This window comes from Jaculus jaculus, chromosome 2 (assembly GCF_020740685.1).
Source record: "Jaculus jaculus isolate mJacJac1 chromosome 2, mJacJac1.mat.Y.cur, whole genome shotgun sequence".
NCBI lineage: Eukaryota > Metazoa > Chordata > Mammalia > Rodentia > Dipodidae > Jaculus > Jaculus jaculus.
In genome coordinates this window covers 125,583,174-125,606,406 of record NC_059103.1, presented here as the reverse complement: position 1 = coordinate 125,606,406, position 23,233 = coordinate 125,583,174, and the positions used below count along the sequence as shown (strand labels likewise).

The window sequence follows — 23,233 nt, the reverse complement described above, 5'->3', positions numbered from 1 at the left end:
TTGGTTATTTTGTTTTTCCTCCTTAAGTTGAGACAGGGTCTTACTGTGTTGCCTGGATTGCCTTCCAGTTCATAGTATCAAGCAAGCAACACTGTACCTCAGTCTTCCACATAGATAGGACGATAGACAGGCATTCCTCAGCTGGCTTAAGTCTTGAACATTGTTTATTTCTTTGTTTGGGTATTGTCATACTGGAAATCAAATCCAGGGCCTTGGATTTGCTGGCAAGGGCTCTACCACTGAGTTATATTCCTAACCCAAATCTTGAATTTCAAAAATAAATTATAATTTTGTAAAACAGTGTAGTTTTGTGTGTGTGTGTGTGTGTGTATACATATGCATACATACATACATACATACATACACACACACATATATAGTAGTTAAGTTTTCCTGAGATAATGATTTTGGTAATTTAGACTGATAGCAAACCAATATTAGGAAAAAAACGTTAACTATGATATTTTTTGTCTTCATACTACATTAAAGAGTGTCTACATTGTCTTACAGTATACAATTTGAGAATAGACTTAAACGTTAAGACTAAGTACATCTTTTAAAATTTGTTGATGAAGGCTTTGTACCTTTTTGAAAAGATTAATTAGCTAAATGGCTTCACTTACAATAGTTATTTTTTAAAACCATTGTTGAATGACCTTACTGAGACTAAATCTTATTTTAAATCACTAGAAACAAGACAAGAAAGTTGGTAGTATATTCTCTGGAATAATATAAACACAGCTGACCCATCAACCAGTTGGCGCAAACGCAGCAGTGAGTTAAGTAATGGTCGCCTTTAGTGCCATTCACAAGCATGGTTCGAGCTGTAGCTGGCATTGTGTCACAAGTACCCATTTGCACTTTGTGCATAAATTAAACTGGCTTTAAGGTTTTCCTTTAGAAAGTAACATGAACATTTTATGTAGGTTTGGAAATAGAACAACATTATTATAATCTTAACTTCCTCACCTAACCAGTTATTTTTATTTTGTTTTACTGCATTTTTCTTTTTGTTGTTCTTTTTTTTGAGATAGGGTCTCACTATAGCCCAAGCTGACCTAGAACTCACTCTGTAGCTCCAGGCTGACCTCAAACTCACAGTTCCTCCTACCTCTACCATCTGAGCGCTGAGTGCTAAGATTGAAGGCATATGCCACCATGCCTGGCTTCTTACTTCATTTTTAAATTTTTACATAGTTTGCGAATAGTTTTATGGGTTCTAGCACCAAAGACTTAATGTATACATTAATATTTTATTTTCTTTTTTCTTTTTTGCCTATTCATTACATCTTTAATCTTCTTAAAACTTATTTATTTTTATTTTTTAAAATTTGAGCGAGAGACAGAGAGAAAGTATGAGAGAGAGTATGGACATACCAGGGCTTCTGCTTCCGTAAATGAACTCCAGACATATGTGCCACTTAGTGTATTTGGCTTTACATGGGTACTAGAGAATCAAACCTGGGTTGTCAAGCCTTGCAAACCATTTCTCCAGTCCCTGTTGATAACTTCCATTAATATAAACAATATACCATGACCATAACCCCCTCTCACCATTCTCCCTTTCTCTCCCTTGAATCTGCCTCTCCACTGATTCCCTTTTTTCCCAACTAGTATCCTTTTATACAGGTCTTGAGTAGGTAGCATCAGCTACTGTGAGGTCATGAATATTAAGGCAGCTTTGTGTCTAGAAGACAGTATTGTAAGCATTCCTCCCTTCCTTTGGCTCTTATATTCTTTCCTCCACCTCTTCTGCAATGGCCTGAGCCTTGGAGGATATAATAGAGATGTCTTATGTAAGGCTGAATAACCCACTGTCACTTCTTAGCATTTTAGTGAGTTTAGAGTCACCCCAAGTGGTCAAAGCCATTTGAAAATGGAAGCTTCTCTAAACCAGAAGTGAGAGAACCATTAATATATGGACATAAACATAAATATTGAGAGAGCAGTTTCGTTGGCATAAAATACCCATTTAGCCAGGCAACAGTAGTAGTTCCCCCTCCTAGGGCTAATGACCCTCCTAGCCATAGACTTCATGAGGGTTGCAATACCAGGCAAGAATTCCCTCTCATTGATCAGGCCTTATGTTCAATCACAGAGCAATTGGTTTCCCCCATAACAGACTATTGTACCAGTTGGTACATTTAGCCTAGCTGGCCAGCTGTAGTAAAGCTTGCTGGGGCCACTGCTGATTAAGACCATTGATGACTTTTCTTTTCCAGCAGGCTGCATAGATCTTTCCAGCATCCTAACAGCTAGTCAACAGACTTCCAGCTCAGCTCCAGCTTAATTTCTTAGTGTCCTTCAAGCAAATCATGTGGAGTCTTCAAATATATAGTCCTACCATATAGTTCCGGTAGGAAACCAAGATCCTTGGCAATGGCCTATAATGTTTTAGGGGAATCAGAGACCTCCCTGGTCAATAAGTCACTGGAAGGTACCCCACTTCTGGCACTGAAAATTTTCTCATAACAATCTCTGACTTCAGATTCATTATCTACCTCCACAATATGCTTCTAACCAAACTCTCTATTTTTTTAACACATACACACACACACACACACACACACACACACACACACACGTACACAATTAGCTAGCAAATAAGTGAATTTCCATATAACTTATATATAAATCTTAAATTTTGATTATTCTTTCTCTTATTCCCTCCTCTTAGAACATTTCCCCTTTTCCCAATATTCTGCCACTCTACTTATGTATCTGTTATACCTTCTTCTTAAGTCCTCCCCTCTCTTCCCTTCCTTATAACCCCTTTCTAGTTTCCTGGCCTCCACTGCTGACTTTTATTTACAAATGTAAACATTTGAAGTTAGGATCCACATATGAAAGATAACATACAGTGTTTGACTTTCTGATCCTGGGTTACCTCACTTACAATGTTCTCCAGATCTGTCTGTTTCCCAGTAGATTTTATAATTTTAATTTTTTACAACTCGCTAAAAATCTGTTGTGTGAATATGCCACATCTTCATTATCCATTCATCAGTTGAAGTGCATCCAGGATGGTTCTATTTCCTAGATATTGTGAATAAACCTTGGTAAGCACATATGTCTACAGTAATGAGTAGAGTCCTTGGGAGTGGTATAGGTAAATCATATGGTAAATTTATTTTCAGTTGCCTCAGGAACTTCCATAATAGTTGATTTCCATAATAGTTGTGTCAGTTTACATTCCCAGCAACAGTTCCTGTTTCCTCACATCCTCACCAGTGTATGTTGTCATTTTATTTCTTCAATTCATATATTGTCATTTGATAGCCATTCTGACAGAAGTGCGATCTCAAAGTAGTTTTAATTTGCATTTTCCTGATGGCTAAGGATGTAGAACATGTTTTTAGGTTTTTATTAGCCATCTGTATTTCTTTTGAAAATTTCAGATCTATAGCCCATTTTTTGATTGGTTGTTTTTTTTTCCTTTTTTTTTAATTTTTATTAACATTTTCCATGATTATAAAATATATCCCATGGTGATTGGTTGTTTAATCTCTTATTATTTAGTTTTTTGAGTTCTTTGTGTGTCCTAGGTATTAATCCTCTGTCAGATACATAACTAGCAAGATTTTTACCCATTTTGTATTGCCTCTTTGCTCTATTCACAATGTCCTTTGCTGGACAAAAGCATTATGATTTCATGAGGTCCCAATGGTTAATGCAATGTTTACTTCTGATAGTCTTTGTTTAATGAAATTGGGTGCACCCATGTTTGGTACATATATATTTAGACTGTAATGTCCTATATGTAATTGTTGGATTATACAATAATTAGTATAACATGTTCTTCTTTGTCTCTTCTAACTAATGTTGGTTTGGAGTCCATCCTATTGGGTGTTAGAATAGCAACACCTTCTTGTTTGCTAGACCCATTACTCCATCTCTCCAGCCAGTAGTTATTATAGAAAGGTGTATATTTCTGCCGTCTTCTTGATTTTGTAGTGCTTGCTGTTTATTCATTACTCTCTTGCATCAACTATTATTTCAACATAACTTATTCTTTTCTGTATTCACATGCATGTGCTTTTTTTTTCTTTCTTCAGTCTGAAGGGTCCCTTCAAGTATTTTCTATAGCATTGGGTTAGAGGTTATGTATTCCTTTAGCCTGTTTTTATCATGGAATGTTCTTGTTTCTTCTTCAATTTTGATGAATAGCTTTACTGGCTGTAGTAGTCTGGGTTGGCAGTTGTCTTTCAGAATCTGGAGTACATGATTTTAAAGCTTTTAAAGTTTCTCCTGAGTAATCTGCTGTTATCCTGGTGGGCTTGCCTTTATAGGTAACTAGGTGCTTCTCTCTTTCTGCTTTCAATATCTTCTCTTTGGCCTGTGTATGTAGATGTAGTAGTTTAATTATAATATGACTAGGAGAAGTCTTTTCTGGGTCTTGTCTGTTTAGTGTTCTAAGTGCCTTCTGTATCTGTGGACATCTCTTTTATTTGGGGGAATTTTTCTTCTACAATTTTTGTTGAAAATACTGTGCTTTCAGATTGAAATTCTTCTCCTTCTACTATACCCAGAATTTTTAAGTTTAATCTCTTCAAAGTTTCCCCAATGTCTAGAAATTCTTACTCCTACCTTTCTATTAGTTTGTCTTTCTGTTTGTTAGAATGTTCTAGATCTGGCACCTTGTCTTCTAGCTCAAATATTCCATCTTCTCCTTGATCCATTTTATTGATGATACTTTTTACTGAGTTATTTTTTATTTGACTTACTGTGTTTTTCATTTCTAGTAGTTCAGATTGGTATTCCTTTAATATTTGTATTTCCTTACTCATGTCTTGTCTTGACTTTCTTATTTTATCAAGTTGATTTTCTGTGTTCTCCTTCACGAGTTTGATTTCTTCATTGATTGCTTTGAACATACAATTATTCTTTTGAATTCTCTGGGATTTCATCTAATTCAGTCTCATTGGAGGTCATTTTTGTTGGATTTATAATTTTTGGAGGAATTATGCTTTTGTGGTTTCTGTATTATTACATAGAGATTTTTGCATGTTGAGTTATTTCAGTGCTTAGGCTTTCTAGTTATCTGCTGTGTGCTTAGATGTGTAAATCAGAAGTTATGTCTCTGAGGTAGGAGGAGCTCAAGGTGCCAGATGAGGCATCTATATTACTACTGCAGTAACAGCAGGAGTTACTCAAGCTGTTGGCTGTGCATGCTAGGCAAATATCCTAGTATCCAGTTATCAACAGCGTTCCTTTTGATTTCACTAATTGCCTGTGGGTACAAGAACAAGGCTGGTAGAAGAGTTTTGGTTACTTACAAGTAAGAGCTGAGTAGGGTGAATTAATCTGAGGGCTATGTTAATTTTGAAAAAGATGGAGGTGGAATAGGTATCTGGGAGAGGGAATTGGGGGTATTGTTAGTTTCCATAGATTTTAGAAGTTGTTTTTTTTATGGCTTTGAAAAGCTTAATTACAGAGAATGAGGAGGAATGTATAAGGGGAAGGAAATGTGGATATGGGGTTGTGAAGAGGGAAAGTAAACAAGTTGTGGGTGGGAAGAGTGGTAGGAAGATTCTAATGGAAGGCTGAGCAGAGAAAAGTATAGCACAATCCTCAAATCCAGCTGAACAATATACAACCTAAATAAAACTAGCATGGAATATTCATGCATGAGTGGGGATTAATAAAAGAACAGGCCACCTAATAAAACAAAAGACCTTAAACTGGCCACACTCTTAATCTACTCAGCTAGGAAGAAGCAGAGATTCCTGAACTGGGTTCCAGGTCAGCCTGGGCCAGAGTGAGACCCTGCCCCCAAGAAAGACAGAAGGAAAAAAGGCACCATAAATTAAGAAATATCAAAAATGACAAAAAAGTTGACCCTAAACTGCAACTTAATTAAGAATGGCAATGTACACTAAGTACATGTCAGATCTAACTCATCAGTGTTTCCCCCCCCCTCCCTTAGGGGCTAGTTTTTGAATTCTTTTTCTTCTTGAAATTCTTTTTTTTTTAAGTTTTATTTTCCAAGTTGGGGTCTCACTCTAGCTCAGGCTGACCTGGAATTCACTGTGTAGTCTTAAGGTGACCTCGGACTCATGGTGATCCTCCTACATCTGTTACCCAAGGTGTATGCCACCTCACCTTAGGGTTGTTTTAGTTTTTGTTTGTTTGTTTTTGTTTGTTTGTTTTAGGTAGGGTCTCACTCTAGCCCAGGCTGACTTGGAATTCACTAAGTAGTCTCAGGGAAGACTTGAACTCACAGTAATCCTCTTACCTCTGCCTCCCAAGTGCTGGGATTAAATGCATGTACCACGATGCTGGGCTCTGCATTTCTTTTCTTTAGTAATCTGTCCTGATATGGAAAGTACAACTGGCACTTCCAATACAAGCCTATATTCTTGGCTTTGGTGTGTGTATTGCCCTATTGTAATGTAGCCCAGTTACCTTTTAGGGTGACTTTCTGTCTCACCCTATGTTGAGTGTGAAACGGTTCCCTTTTTGGCACACTATGAGCTCAGCTCAGCTTGTTAGGTTGGTCTCCTCTTCAGATCACCTATGCTAGATGCTGTGTGGGGATAGAGTGGCTCAGATACCTTGGAGGCCTGAGGTCTCCAGTGGTTCCTAGTGATAACTTATGGAGTAATGGAAGGGTGTGGAGAGTCAAGCTGTTCTGGAGCTGCTCAGCTGGTCCCTGTTGTTGTCCCTGTTGTGTGTTGATTTTGCAAGGCCAGTTGAGTAGAGAATCCCTTCCCTCTAGTTCTGCTCTTGTCGGCTCAGGGAGTAGATGTTCTTCTCAGAGGCCTCTGGAACTGATCTTCACTAATTGTGTGACTGCTGGAAGCACCTAGCTCCCTCCTGTTTCTCTGCTGAGGTTTCATCTGGGTTATTAATTCTTTCTATACTTTCACTTTTTTTTTTTTTTTTTTGTTTTTTCGAGGTAGGGTCTCACTCTAGCCCAGGCTGACGTGGAATTCACTATGTAGTCTCAGGATGGCCTCAAACTCATGGTGATCCTCCTACCTCTGCCTCCTGAGTGCTGAGATTAAAGGCGTGCACCACCATGCCTGGCTTATACCTTCACTTTTTGATAGAAGAGCATATTGTGTGCTATCTTGCCTCCCCACTCTCCCAGGTTTTTTTGGCGAGGCTCCTATTCTGACATGTTAACTGGAAGTGAGCATTACATTTTAAAATATGTTCCTACCCCTGTCTAAGAGCTAGAGACTAAACCCAGAGCCTTCCACATGCTAACCAAGTACTCTTACCAATAAGTTCTATCTCCAGCCCAGAACAGTTTTAATGTATGACTAAAAATGTTTACTTAATTATTTTTCCCTTATGTAATTTGAGTTTGATTCCATCTTTCTTTTTTGCTTTTTTTTTTTTTTTTTTTTTTTTAGTATTTTTGTTAGTTTATTTGCAAGCAGAGAAAGAGATAGAGAGAATGGGTACTCTAGGGCCTCCAGCTGCTACAGACAAACTGTAGACATGTAAAGCTTTATATAGGTACTGGAGAATTGAACCAGGGTCCCTAGGTTTTACAGGCAAGTGCCTTAAGTGGTGAACCTTCTCTCCAGTCTCCCCCCTTTTTTAATAGGAATATTTGGTTTGTTTTGAGGCAAGGTCTCACTCTAGCCCAGACTGCCCTTTACTCACAGCAGTTCTACCTCAGCCTCCCAAGTGCTGGGATTAAAGGCATGAGCCACCACACCCAGCCAATTTTTCTTTTTTATAAATAAAAAAAATAGGATCACTTTTATCTTTAAAAAATGTTTCTCCTTTATTACCTTGTTTTATATATTTCATATATATGTATATAAAATAGGTAGGGTCTCGCTCTAGCCCAGGCTCACCTGGAATTCACTATGGAGTCTCAGGGTGGTCTTGAACTCATAGTGATCCTCCTACCTCTGCCTACCGAGTGCTGGGATTAAAGGCGTGCGCCACCATGCCCGGCTTGAATTATTGACATGGTTATGTCTTTCATCCACAAATACTTGTAATTTGAAAAGTTATATAACATTCAGGTTCAAAATTTTGCCATGAGATTCAGTGGAAGGAACTTTGGCTGGACAGAATGGGAATCTTGTCTACTGTCTGACTCAACTTGCTTCTAATTTCTGATCCCAATGTTCCTCATTTGTAAAATTGGGATAAGAAGCCAGGCATGGTGGTACATGCCTTTAATCCCAGCACTCGGAGTCAGAGGTAGGAGGATCACTGTGAGTTTAAGGCCAGCCTGGGACTACAGAGTGAATTTCAGGTCAGCCTGGGCTAGAGTACCTACCTCAAAAAAAAAAAAAAAGGTTATAAAAGTCTCTATTTTTCATGATTGTTCCAAATTTTAATTAAGAGCTTGAATATATATAAAGTATATATATAAAGTAGTCAGAGTCGGGCATGGTGGTACACGCCTTTAATCCCAGCACTTGGGAGTCAGAGGTAGGAGGATCACTGTGAGTTTAAGGCCAACCTGGGACTACGGAGTGAATTCCAGGCCAGCCTGGACTACAAGGAGACCCTACCTTGAAAAATCCGGAATAAATAAAGTAGTCAGAAGTAGGTGATCAGTAAGAAAGTAATCAGTAGTAGGTGATCAGTAAGAGGTAGTTACTACTTTATAAATGACACTAATCTTTTGTTAACATAGGAGTTGTTGACTTTATAAAATAAAGTTTACTGCTATAAGAATAGGTGACAGATTATGTAGGTTATGAAGCTTTTTGCCCTTGAAGAATTGAACAAGAAGGATTAAAGGTATATTTTTGTGCTCATGTTTCTTACAGGGTTTAGTTTGCTACTTGATGTGCTGTGTGTTCTTCATGGACCAAGAGAGAAATGTGTTGAGATTCTGAGGAGTGGTCACTTGCTAGCTATTTCACCCGGTGGGGTTCGAGAAGCCTTACTTAGTGATGAAACTTACAACATCATATGGGGTAATCGTAAAGGCTTTGCCCAGGTTGCAATTGATGCAAAAGTGGTAAGTTATATAAAAGTAATTATTCAAGTAAAGTTTCAAATAAGTGTTTAGTGAATAAGTGTATCAGCCTAGACCTTTCTATTGCAGTAGCTTAACAGTACATGAATCAGTTTCTAGGATATATAAAAATAAATATAGAAATATTATTGTGCATGAGAAGCCATCTGAAATAAAATTAATCTAGAAATGTGTCAAATGTCGAGCAAGGTTTGACTTTACAGGGAAAGTTTAAAATCCAGCTTTTTAAAAATAGGACTTTAAATTTTACTCAAATAGCAACATTATGCCTTCAGCTACCTTTTTTGATAAGTAGAATCAGTACAGTTCTATGTATTTTAAACCTTTGGTAACTTTAACATGAATCAGTTGTAATATTTCACTGATGGACATTGATTTATATTTCTTTTATCTGATGAGTTTTTATAACAATAAAACACAAATAATATGTGCCCTTAGTCTTTTTTTATTGACAACATATTTTATATGGCTACATCATGTGTTGGTTCCCTCTTTTCTCTTGCTTCTGCCCCCAGTATTCCCCATGGGGTTGTTGGGTATGTATTGTGGGAGCGGCAGTCAGTCTTTTTTTTTTTTTAGATGACTGAACCAACATCAATTAAATGTGATTACCTATTTTTTAGTTTAAAGATAAGAAATAGACATTGGTCTAATTTATATATTTGAAGCACTTTTTAGTTGAAATCACACAAATTTATCATGAAATTCCAGTTATTCACCCTATGCTTATGGTTTTAATCAACATTGCATAGAATGCCTAGAAAAAGAAAGTGATAACCTTAAAGTTCTTGAGTTTATTGATAATTTTTTAAGAGAATGTAGATAATTCAATTAAGATTTTATATACAACTTCCCAAAATTTAAGAAATAATCTTGTATAAGTTGTAAAACAAACTCAGATTTTTAATGTCACAAATTTATCAAATAGCATATGTTTGATAAATATAGTGCCAGCCCAACATCTTGTAGCACTTTTGAAGGCTTTTATACTCCGACACAGTAAGGCAGTGATGCATGTGATATTCCAGTGTTACAGATGAAGAGACTGAGGCACAGAGAGATGGAGGGATGGAAGGGATCTGATCACACAGCAAGGCAGCAGCAGAGCAGAGCACAGTTCAGGACTCGAGGCAATGGTGCTGTTGCCATCACTGACTGCATTCACAGTGAGTCTGCGATATCCGAGATGATAGCGGCCTTCCAGAAACCTGAGGGAAATCTTCCAGTAATGTGCTTACATACTTGTAAATAAAAAATCCAAATACAGGCTGGAGAGATGGCTTAGCGGTTACGTGCTCGCCTGTGAAGCCTATGGACCCCGGTTCGAGGCTCGGTTCCCCAGGTCCCACATTAGCCAGATGCACAAGGGGGCGCACGTGTCTGGAGTTCATTTGCAGTGGCTGGAAGCCCTGGCACGTCCATTTCCTCTCTCTCCCTCTATCTGTCTTTCTCTCTGTGTCTGTTGCTCTCAAATAAATAAATAAAAAATGAACAAAACAAAAAAATCCAAATACCCTATTTGGAAAATCCCTTGATATACCTAACAAAAGCATCATAAACTATGAGCAGATACTTAAGAATATTGTTGAAGGATTAATTGCATATAAATTTTGAGTACTGAGCTGAGGATGTAGCTCAGCAGAACACTTGCCTAGAATGCCTGACACCTTTAGTTTGATCCCAGCAATACAAAAAAAAAAAAAAAAAAAAGGGCTGGAGAGATGGCTTAGTGGTTAAGCGCTTGCCTGTGAAGCCTAAGGACCCCGGTTCAAGGCTCAGTTCCCCAGGTCACACGTTAGCCAGATGCACAAGGGGGCGCACGCGTCTGGAGTTAGTTTGCAGAGGCTGGAAGCCCTGGCGCGCCCATTCTCTCTCTCTCTCTCTCTCTCTCTCTGTGTGTCTGTCGCTCTCAAATTAAAAAAAAAAAAAAAGGCTGGGACTGGGAGGGGGGGAGACAAGTAATAAAAAAAACAAACTATGATACACTGACAGAAACTAAAAAAAGAAAAAGCCTAACTGTCATTGTAGTTCACAAAATATTACCAGGAAATATGTAAGATTTTTTCAAATGTGGCAGACTATAATATGTTCCAGAAGAATATTTAGGTAAGTTCACATCTAAGTTAGGACCATTTAGTCCATTTACTTGAGATCAGGTGTGTTCAGGGTGGTCTGGCCCTAGGTACTACTTAGAACACTTAATTGAAAATAACTAACAAACAAAGTTAAAAGTTTACATATAAAACAAAGTTAAAAGTTTAAAACTTATTTGTATTCTCTCATCCATAAAAACTTTGAGCCAAAGATAAGTATTTTTACTTCTTTACACTACCTTACACATGAAGAAAATGGGGCTTAGATTTGGTAAAGAAACTTGTGTAGTGTTTCCTGTATTATTAATAGAAGTGAGACTCCAGAACGAGGCTAACTTGAGCCCCCAAGAATGATTTTAGAACTGCATTGCACATGTGTTCACACATGCATATATAGAGATACATGGTTATATGTAAACAATAACTTTTAAGTTATTTATGTAGCTGCTTTATTTGTGTGTAGAAAGCAGGATTAAATGATTGAAGCAGACCAAAAATGAACCCAACAAGGCTCAGGGAAATCTTGCGGAAGAGGGGGCGGAAAGAATGTCAGAGTTACATGTTGGGTCATGATTTTCAGAGACATTTATCATACTAATAACTGGGGGCTAACTCCACAATGCACGACCCATTTTCAATAATAAGGAGGGTCTAATGGGAGGGGGTAGATCACAGATGAGCCTAAATAATGGTACCAAACTGCCTGTATTTACTGAAAAGAAAACTAATAAATTAAATTTAAAAAAAAAAAAGATACTAATTGTACAATTTAAACATCAATTAAGAAAAAAATAAAAGGCTTTTGTTTTGTGAAAAAAAAAAGATTGTACTATAAGATCAAGTTGTAATAAGCTAGTGCTTGTGTTTTTAAGCTATAAGCTTGTAAGCAAATTTAGAAACTGTAAGCTCAGAGTGTAACATGGAATACTGAGCCAGCTAGGGTTCTATCTTAAAGTGGGTTCTAGAAGTGTTTAGTCAGTACACTCTTTAGTATGGGCTTTTGGGATCATGCTAGTCCATCAACATAGTCTACCAGTGTAGTGAAGATAGGCAAAATGGAGCCGGGCGTGGTGGCGCACACCTTTAATCCCAGCACTTGGGAGGCAGAGGTAGGAGGATCATCGTGAGTTCAAGGCCCCCCTGAGACTCCATAGTGAATTCCAGGTCAGCCTGAGCTAGAGTGAGACCCTACCTCAAAAAACAAAAACAAACAAACAAACAAAAAAAAAGAGATAGGCAAAATGGTGAATCTGTGAGTTGAAACATTTCCTGTTCCTTCTTGAGGAGTCTAATTTTTGACCCTGAAGATATAACTAATACATTAGGACCTTAGCCATCATTTTATTTCATGAAATAAGTAGTAATTTCTTAGATTATAATAAGAACTTCTTACAAAAGAAATTAGTAGTAATTTCTTAGATTATAATATGAACTTCTTACAAAAGAATTTAGTATGCATTATCTTCTTTACATACTAGCTTTGTTAGTTGTAGTTGGCTCCATGTTGCTTGGATGAACTTCCAAACCAGATGCAGTTTATGGGGGGAAGGGATTTATTTGAAGCTTAAAGATCCAGGGGAGGTTCCATTAATGGGAGAAGAAGCTGCCTTCCTTTCACAGGTCCTAGCAGAGAGACACAACCACACAGCAAGCACCATAACAACAGCATAAACACAGGGAAGTAGCAGGGATCCAGGTTGAACTCAGACTGTTCTGTATGCCTTTGGCATGGAAATCAGATCTGACCCAGGATCCACCCCAATGACACCTCTTCAGATTGAAATCCAAGTTAAAAGCTTTATGTAAAACCCTGAGTCTATTGGGGGACATCCATTCGAACTATCACATGAGTCAACTATATCACATTAAAAATATTTTACTTATTTATTTATTAAGAGAGAACGAGGTAGAGAGGCAGAGAAGAACAAAGCCTCTGAGCTACTACAAAGGAACTCCAGATGCATGCATCACTTTGTGCATCTGGTTTACATGGGTACTGGAGAATCAAATGTGGGTCCTTAGGCTTTGTAGGCAAATGCTTTAACTGCAAAGCCATCTCTCCAGCCCACATTTTAAATATGAATACTTATTTGATTTCTTGTTCAAATTTTGAAGTTGGTTTATTTCTGACATTTCTATTCACAGAAAAACTTACTCATTAGAAGCATTGTTTCTCTGATCTCTGAAAGAGGACATCACTTTCTTTTACCTCATCTATTCTGTTCCATGTGCTAGGGATAAAGCAAGGAGCAAAACAATGTTCCTGAAATGTATTTGTATCTTCCTTTTGGTAAGAGGAGATACGTGGCGAGTTTTATGAAGAAATCTATACCTGGGATTTCTTTCTTTCTGCCATAATGTTTTCTAAAACTAAATAAGAAAAACTTAGTATTTGTCAGCTCATTTATGTCAATATCTGCATGTTAAGCAGGTAGTTTTGTATTGGGCATGGACTATTAGTTCTGTAAGTAATGGTATCTTTCACGTACACATAGTTTTATCCTTAAACATTCAGTCTATGTATATGTTAAAATATTCAGTTTAATGTACTGAAGTATTTACAGTAGCATGACCTCCATACATATATATATATATATACATTTCTTTTTTTTGGTTTTTCGAGGTAGGGTCTCACTCTGGTCCAGGCTGGCCTGGAATTAACTATGTAGTGTCAGGGTGGCCTTGAGCTCTCGGCAGTCCTCCTACCTCTGCCTCCCGAGTGCTGGGATTAAAGGCGTGTGCCACCACTCCCGGCTCTTCCCTATATACTTGATGATATTTCATTACATTGTGACATCTAGTTAATATTTCCATTATTAAAATTTATAATCATTGATATTCATGGACTGTCCTCCACAATTAATGATACCAAGAATTCTTTAATATATAGTCTTTTCCTTTTTCCTATTTTTGTCTTACACTTACTTTTCATTAGTTCTGAACTAATAATAATAGATTTAATACACTCACAAAATTGATGTTTGATAAATTCCCTGATGACATCGTGCCAGAGCCTTAAATTGATTTATAAATTGATGAGAACTTTCCCAAAGAAAGAGCCTTCCTCTTGGAACTATGTTTTAGTGATTGTACTAACGATGATAATTACTGAGGCATAGTCTCTCCCTTGAACACAGAGCTCATTGATGCAGTTCATCTAAAAGAGTCAACTTGCCCTAGGGATCCCTGTCTTGACCTCCCAAGCACTGGGACTGCATGCAGTAATCATACTCACTCAGCACTGGTATGGGTTCTTAGGGCTCAGTACTCAGGTCCTCACACTTGTTCATCAGGACCCACTCCCCAATCGCATAATCTATCATTTGAGTTTCAAGGATATTTCTGGAATTTTAAGAAAATTGGTAGATGAGTTATTTTATGTTACCACTGGAGGGTAGTGTTTTCAATTTATGCTTTTACAGATGTAGACTGATAAAAACCACACTAGCCAAATGTGCATTTTTTCGCCTTTATTTTTTAAATTTTAACTTCGGAATTTCAAACATGCAGTCAAAAGCTTTCCTTCGCAGTGACTCAATGGATATCATGGATTTATTTATTTACTTTTTAATTCAAATTCTTTTCTTTAGCCCATTATTCCTATGTTTACACAAAATATTCGAGAAGGATTTAGATCACTTGGAGGAACAAGTAAGTTCTAATTTGTATTGTTTTAAATTACAGAATAATATTTAAAACATTTGGGTATTGGAACCTTATAAGGAAGACTTTTGAGTTACTAATTTTAGAAAGTGAGTACTATTTAAATGGTCCATATACACTCTGAATGACTGGTTCTGAGTAATGGCAGCTTGGGGGGACTAGGAGTTGAGACAAGATCTCACTATGTAGCCCAGGCTGGGACAGACTTGTGATCTGCAGCTTTAGCATTCTGGGTAGCAGGAAGTGGCCAGACACATACTATAGCTATTTATAATTGGCTTTTAAAAATTTCAAAGCAGGGTTGGATAGATGGCTCAGCAAAACCTGACAGTCTGCGTTCAGTTCCCCAGTAACACAAAGTGGTACATGCATCTGGAATTCATTTGCAGTGAGTGGTAGGATGGTAAGCCCATCCTCACTGTGTCTCAAATAAGTAAAAACAAATAAATAAAAATTTAAAAATTCAAAATTATTATCTTACTTATTGTTAAGCTTTGTTGATAGATTTAGAAGAAATTTGCATGTTATCTTTTTAACTCCCATGTTGAAACTAGCTGTGAAGATGGATGAACTACAGAGTAAACTAACATTAACAACCTAAGGAGATGGAGATGTCATTTGCTTGGCTTATTTTTATTTCTTGGTTTTTAAAAACTATATTGAGCTGGGCATGGTGGCGCATGCCTTTAATCCCAGCACTCGGGAGGCAGAGGTAGGAGGATCACCATGAACTTGAGGCCACCCTGAGACTACATAGTGAATTCTAGGTCAGCCTGGACTGGGGTGATACCCTACCTTGAAAAACCAAAAAAAAAAAAAAAAAAGACCAAACAAACAAAAACTATATTGAACAATGTGAACCATGACATATTTGCATCATATTTTTCATCTGTCTTTAATGTACTGATTAATAAACTTCTAGTTTGATTATAGTAATGATAAGAATTGAAGCATTTTTTCTAACTAGTGCCTTTTTATTATATATAATTTTTATTTAGTCCTCTTTTGCCTGTGGTGTATATATTAGATTCATTTAGTGTGCTTTGTATGCATAGTACCCTTGTTACTACTTGTTCTAGTCAGAGACAAGGCCCCTTTTAGGAAGCACTGGGTTGCTATTCTAAGTCTTAATTTTTCTTTCTTTTATAATTGAAGTAGAAGGGCAAATTAATGTGGCATTTAACTTTGATTTGGAATATTTCTGATTTATTTTAGTCTATTCATAATGGCAAACCAGAAATCATTCTATAAATTTTAGTGTTTTTATTTTTATATTTTTAAGTGCTACTTTATGTCTGATTATATTTAGTATTTCCATATATAAACTGTTTTCAGCTTTCAGTGGCACACATGACTATGTATTTCATGAAACTTATCTTTTGGATTCTTTGGATACAATTTTTAAAAATATTTCATTATTTTCAAGCACAGAGATTGAGAGAGCGAGCACACAGGCAGTCAAACTTTATGAACTCTAGATGCATGCACAACTTTGTGCATCTGGCTTTACATGGATACTGAGGAATCGAACCCAGGGCATCAGACTTTGTAAGCAAGCACCTTTCAACACTGAGCCATCTCTCCAGTCCCCAGTTTTTGCTTTTGTAACGTTGTCTTTTTTTTTTTTTTTTTTTTTTTTTTTGTGGAAGGGTCTTGCTTTAACCCAGGCTGGAATTCACTATGCAGTCTCAAGGTGGCCTTGAACTCACAGCAGCCCTCCTACCTCTGCCTCCCAAGTGCTGGGATTAAAGACATACGCCACCATGCTTGGCTGATTTTTTTGTTTGTTTTAAATAGTCATAATTTAATTTCGCTAAGCTTCAAATGTAGACATTAGCATAAGTAATTCTTTGCTGGTAAATATTAGGGTTTTTGTTTTTTTCCTAATTACAGTGTTTTCTAGTGCATGCTTTTTTTTGTTTTTGTTTTTTTTTTTTTTGAGGTGGGGTCTCACTCTAGCCCAGGCTGACCTGGAATTCACTACGAAGTCTCAGGGTGGACTCAAACTCACGGCAATCCTTATACCTCTGCCTCCTGAGTGTTGGGATTAAAGGAATGCGTCACCATACCTGGCTTTAGTCTATGCATTTTTGTCAGTGCTTTCCAGTCTCATGTTTGTATATGCTTATCCTGTGCTATCTTGTTATTGTTTTATATTTTGAGTCTCTAGTTTTCTTTCTTTTCTTTCTTTTTTTTTTTTTTAAACATTTAGCGTTTGGTAACCTACCCGCCCAAGGTAGGATCTCGCTGTAGCCCAGGCTGACCTGGAATTCACTATGTATTCTCAGGGTAGCCTTGAACTCTTGGTGATTCTCCTACCTCTACCTCCTCTGTGCTGAGATTATAGGCATGTGCTACCACCTGCGGCTCTGGTGACATTTTTTTATCCTTTGTTCTGTAAAGGTGTTATCTTTCAAATTTCATATTTTAAAAATTCTTACCTGTTTAAAAAAAAATTTTAGATGGATAGAAAACAAATGAGTACAAAGTATATAGAACTCTTATACACCCCTCACCATTCTCTAGGTTTCCCTATAATTGGTGTGGTTCATTTGTTATAACTGACAAATGTTCATTTTTATGGTGCTGTACTGAAGACATGCTCGGTGTGCAAACGTTTTCCTGGTGTGGGTGAGGCACTAGTTTCAATCCCAGAGTACACAAGCGCAAGAACAGCAGTATGAACTGCTAAGAACTGGTATTTTTGCCTCCTTCCTGCAAGTCTCGTGTAATTAATTTAAAAGTTTACAGACACACACATATTTGGCTAATAAGATGGTTTTCGTTTGTTTTAAAACAGTGTTATTTAAATGGCTATACGAAAAGTTCCGCTATCCATTTGCTCCAATGTATGGGGGTTTTCCAGTGAAGTTACGGACCTATTTAGGTGATCCCATTCCATATGACCCAAAGATGACAGCAGAAGAACTAGCTGAAAAGGTAAATTCTTTTTCATTTTAGTCTTTGGGCAGAATGAGGGATGAGTATGGGCATGTCAGGGCCACCTGCCACTGCAAATGAATTCCAGATACATGTGCCACCTTGGAAGTCTGGCTTTATGTGGGTACTAGGGAATCAAACCCAGGCTGTCAGGCTTTGCAAGCAAGAACCTTTAATTGCTATATAATGTCTCCTGCCCTATTTTAAATTTTCATTATTTATTTATATATTCTTTATAAAATATTTTTATTTTATTTATTTGAGACAGAAAGAGGCAGAGAGAGGGAGAGGCTGGGTGTGCTGGGGGCATCCAGCCCCTGCAAATGAACTCCAGACACATGTACCACTTTGTGCATCTGGCTTATGTGGGTACTGGGGAGTAGAATCTAGGTCCTTCGGCTTTGTAGGCAAGTGCCTTAACTGCTAAGCCATGTCTCCAGCTCTATTTATATATTCTTCAAACATGTTCTATGTCAGATTTTCAACCATGTTAATTTTGCCCCATAGGTGATGTTTGGCAAGGTCTGGTGACATTCACATTGTAACAACATGAAGAAGAGGGGGTTGGTGGTGTTATAGACATTTAGTGCCTAGAGGCCAGTAATAGAAACTATAGGCAAGAAATTTAAGAATGTATTTCTATATATCAGTTTGGAAATATGGAGTTAAGAGTTAAGAAAGGAAGCCAAACAGGTGCTGAGGATTTAGAAGCCATGATTTCTGATGATTATTGAAGCTTTGAGGTTTAAAGGTGGACATTAAGAGGCACATGCTGCAGGAGAGGTAGCAGAAGAAGGAGGATAATCATACCTGACTGAAAGGGAACTGGCAGAGAGGTAGGAGAACATATAAGTGTGGTGACAGACTTAGAGGGTGGAGTTTTTTAAAAAGTGAGACTGGGCCAGAGAGATGGCTTGCCTGGGAAGCCTAAGAACTCAGGTTTGATTCTCCAGTATTCACATAAGCCAGATGCCCAAGGCAGCTCAGGTGTCAGTGGCTGGAGGTCCTAGTACACTCATTCTCTCTCCCCCTATTGACCCCCATTCTCTCTCTACATGCTTTTCTCATCTCTCTCCCCTTTTTTTCTCAAATAAATAAAATGTTTCCTTAAAAAAGTGAGACTGCCTAGCGTGGTGGCACATACCTTTAATCCCAGAACTTGGGAAGCCGAGGCAGGAGGATTGCTGTGAATTAAAGATCAGCCTGGGAGCTGGAGAGATGGCTTAGCAGTTAAGCGCTTGCCTGTGAAGCCTATGGACCCCTGTTTGAGGCTCAGTTCCCCAGGACCCACATTAGCCAGATGCACAAGGGGGCACACGCATCTGGAGTTCGATAGCAGTAGCTGGAAGCCCTGGCGTGCCCATTCTCTCTCTCTCTCTTTCTCTCTCTGCCTCTTTCTCTCTCTGCTGTTCTCAAATAAATAAATAAAAATAAACAAAAAACATTAAAATATATCTTTAGCCTAGCATTTATTATTTTAAAGATTAGAATACAAACACAAAGCATATGTAAAAATTTTAAATTGTGATAAACTGATTTAGAAACAAAAACCACTGAAATTTAGTGGGGAAAACTTTAGTGGGAAAAAATAGCACTAGAAAATTTCATAGCCAGGTATGGTGGTTAGTACCTTTAACCCTTGCACTTCAGAAACTAAGGTGGAAGGATCTGAAGTTTCAGGCTTGACAACAGAGTGAAACCCTGTAAGAAATGAAGGGACTGGCAAAAAGGAAGGAACGGGGGAAGAGAAAGAGGGAGGGAGGGAAAGAAAAGAAAATTTTGGGGGGGTTTCAAAGTAGGGTCTCACTCTAGCCCAGGCTAATCTGGAATTCACTATGTTGTCTCAGGGTGGCCTCAAACTCATGGTGATCCTCCTACCTCTGCCTCCCGAGTGCTGGGATTAAAGGCATGTGCCACCATGCCCAGCTCAAAAAACAAAATTTTAATATGTCCTAATCGATATTTCAATTGCTTTGACTTAATTAAGATTCTCATTAAGTTGTCTAGAATTGAGGTATTGAGCTCATTCTATTGGCGTGGTCTTGATTTTCCTCAATTGCCCATACTGCATTGCTTGATACGAATGCTAAGTGATAAAAGAAACATATGGGGCTGGGGAGATGGGTCAGTGGGTAGGAGCGTTTTCCATTTAAATATGAGGGCCTCAGAGGGTCTCAGCCAGCCTGAGTTCCGTCCCTGGGACCATGTACAAAGTTGGATGTGGCCCAAGCACCTGTAGGGAAATCACGTGGGAAGCAGAGACCGGAGAGGCTCTCTGGGTCTTGCTGGTCAGTGTGTCTTACCGAAAGTGACAGCTCTGGGTTCAGTGAGAGACTCTCTCTAGGAAGAAATGTGGATGAGTAGTAGAGAAGCACAGCCCACACGGGTCTCCGGCCTCGGCATCTGCACACACACGTGTCCAACACGCATACCACACCCCAAAAGAAAAAGGTACCCTATAATTTGTTCACCATTAGAAATGAATTAATCTTCCCTCTCTTCCATTCTCCTCCTCTCTCTTGGATTGTTCTTGCATATGATAGGCAGGTGTTATATCATGGAGCTACATTCCCAGCAGCAGAACCCACTGAAAATAGAAGTACCTAAATTTTTACAGGATAAATGATCTATATTGAGGATAAAAACAATAATGGTTTTTCTTTTCATTTTGTTTTCCTAATAGACCAAGGATGCCATTCAAGCTTTGATTGATAAGCACCAAAGAATACCAGGAAACATTATGAGTGCTTTGTTGGAACGTTTTCATACAAAGCAAAAGATCACCTAGAAGATGATTTGGTGCATCTTTACTAACATGTTTGCATTTGTGGTACTGTCTTCCAATTTTATAGGTCTTAAAAGTGGCACCTTTTTTGTTTAAATCATGATAATAAGCATCCTTCTTAGAACTTACTTATTTAAATTTATATTGATAATCTTTTTGTAATCAATGGTGTCAAATTTAATCAGTAACTTGTCACATGCCTAGTAATTCAGAAAATGTTCATATTTCATTTGTTAATCTTTTTATGATAAACATTCATAACATACAGTAAAAAGACTCTTACACTTAATTTTTAAAGTAATAGCCATTTAGATTAAGCAGACATTCCTAAATAATGCATCTAGTTTCTGTATGTTGTGCTGAGCTAATTTGAGGGGGCTTATGCTGGGTTATAGCACAGTTGCTTAAGATAGACAAGAAATAACTTTTATTTGTCCTTTATTCTCTTCATGACTTTGAGGAAGTCTTAACTCTTTTGTGCCTCAACAATTTCTTTTTTAAAAACATGATCATACTGTAGTAAAAAGCATTCTTCTAAGTTGCTTATATTTACTAAGGGAAAAAAAACTATTAAGTGGAAATTACAACTGAATTAATTCTCAACTCCTTTAAGAATTATGTACATATTTGTTCATTGGATGATGAAATTACTCCTTTGGCTTGATGTTCAGGTGCCAAGCACAGTGAAAGAGACATACTGTTTTTTAAATTGAATAATTGTTATTTTTAATATTTATTTTAAATAATCTAAGCTATCAGTATAGGGTACATTGTCATGGATGGCCTTTAATGGTGTAGGGACAAAATCACTGTCAATGCTTTGGACTTCATGTTAGAAGCTGATTTGAGGCTGAAGAAAGTAGAACTAAAGACAACAGATTCTGCTCAATATTGTGGCTTATTCAGTTTGACTTTGCAGCCTGTTGGATGGCTTATGAGTTAATAAAAATGTACTTGAATGAAAAATCTCTGTAGACACAAAGCTTTGTGAACATTTGATGGCTTTTAATTTCTTGTCTGCTTGAAAAATGATTTTAAAAAGTATTTAAACAGAAAAGTATCAGAAATTAAATTCAGTATCTATCTCCCTTTCCCTTTTTTAGATGTTGAAGTACTTGGGTTTTTACAGACTTTTGTATTGTATTATAAGTGTATATTTATGATATGTGTAATGTACTTAGAATTAAATAATGTAAAATATATTGAATTACAATTCATTTTCTTGTAAAATTGCACATGTGGTATTATTTTTAACTGGTTCTTTTGTTTACTCATTACATTTATCTTCAACAATCATTTATTTTATTTTAGGTACAATGAATAAACCTTACATTCCCATGTAATAAATATATTTCTGTTTCACTTTCAATGACAAGAACCATTTTACTGAGTCTTTTCCCTCTTAACAGTGAATAATGTTTGACTCAAAATTGCTAAATATTTCTAAAGTGAAAGAAAAAAGTTTTTTAAGAGAAGCACTCATGCTTTAAAATTTGAGAGAAGAACCTCATTCTTTGCTCATGTAGCAGAGCTTTTTGTTATTTTTGCAGGATTTAGGTTTCACCACTTTACTAAATGCAGATTGCCAGGTTTCCCATCTTGGTGGAGGAATCTTGATCTTTGCTGCATGAACACATATCTCCTTCATAAGACCCAGGCAAGTGACTAAATATACAGAAAAGCAATGAGGAGGAGACAGCTTGATAATTTATTTTTCTTTCCATTTTCACTTTTTTAAAATATTTTTTGTTCATTTTTTATTTATTTATTTGAGAGAGACAGACACAGGGAGAAAGACAGATAGAGGGAGAGAGAGAGAATGGGCACGCCAGGGCTTCCAGCCACTGCAAACGAACTCCAGACGCGTGCGCCCCCTTGTGCATCTGGCTAATGTGGGACCTGGGGAACTGAGCCTCGAACCGGAGTCCTTAGGCTTCACAGGCAAGTGCTTAACCCCTAGGCCATCTCTCCAGCCCACTTTTTAATTTATATATACAATTTTTCTTACACAGATTATAGCATGGTCCCCTGGTCTCCATTTCCTGAGGGCCCTTATCATTAGGGTCTTCAGTGTTCACTGTGGGGTAATTAGGGCCTCTGGTAGTTTCTGGGGTGGGGTGAGCTCTACCATAGGACAGTTCTACCCACCCTGTGACTCTTACAATGTTCCTGCCCTGCTTTTCCACAATTCCTGAGCCTTGGGCGTGTTTGCAGTTTTTTCTTTTTAGGGTTGAATTCTCTGTGTTTCTGTTATGATGTGTTTCATTTCACTTCCGTGTTTGTTGCTATTTCCCTGGAGGTGGTTGCTAGGCTAGCATTGGGAGCAGTCAATACCCAGGTTGCTGCTTCCATTGTGGTTTCTTCTAGACCTCCATAAATGTCTCTTGGTGAGCAGTCGGCTATCTTTTCCTGTTCAATTGTTGGGTGTTGGATCTCCCCAGTATTCTCTGCCATCTGTAAAATAGAACAGATTCTTCAGCCAAGGATAAGAGCAGTTTTGATTAATGGGGATATGCATATAATTTTGAGAGATATTTTGGTGAGGATACCTACTCAACTTGTCCAGAGAACAATGGGAGCTTCTCTCTGGGGGTTGTGAGTTTCCTGCCCATGAGGAGCTGGCTTGGTTCCCAGTACCAGATATGAACTCTTTCCCACTGAGTGGGGCTCATGTCCAAATGAAGGACAGTTGGTTACCCACATGGGCTATGTGATACCATTGCACAAGTGTGTGCTTCTTGTCTGTGTGGTATAGTTTGCAGGGCTTTATTATTCGTGCTGCTGGTGACCACT

General features: G+C 37.7%; 1 protein-coding gene across 5 annotated transcripts in view; it reads left to right on the top strand.

The window, feature by feature from the left end:
* Tmem68 (transmembrane protein 68) overlaps positions 1 to 21,586 on the top strand; it is a 39,999-nt gene extending 18,413 nt beyond the window's left edge. For all 5 annotated transcript variants that reach the window (XM_045142865.1, XM_045142866.1, XM_045142868.1 and 2 more), the window contains 4 exons: positions 8,748 to 8,941; positions 14,643 to 14,703; positions 17,516 to 17,655; positions 20,339 to 21,586. In XM_045142865.1, coding sequence (XP_044998800.1) covers positions 8,748 to 8,941; positions 14,643 to 14,703; positions 17,516 to 17,655; positions 20,339 to 20,443 — 500 coding nt within the window. In that variant the 3' untranslated portion in view covers positions 20,444 to 21,586. The remainder of the gene's footprint in view (positions 1 to 8,747; positions 8,942 to 14,642; positions 14,704 to 17,515; positions 17,656 to 20,338) is intronic.
* Positions 21,587 to 23,233: the final 1,647 nt, after the last annotated feature.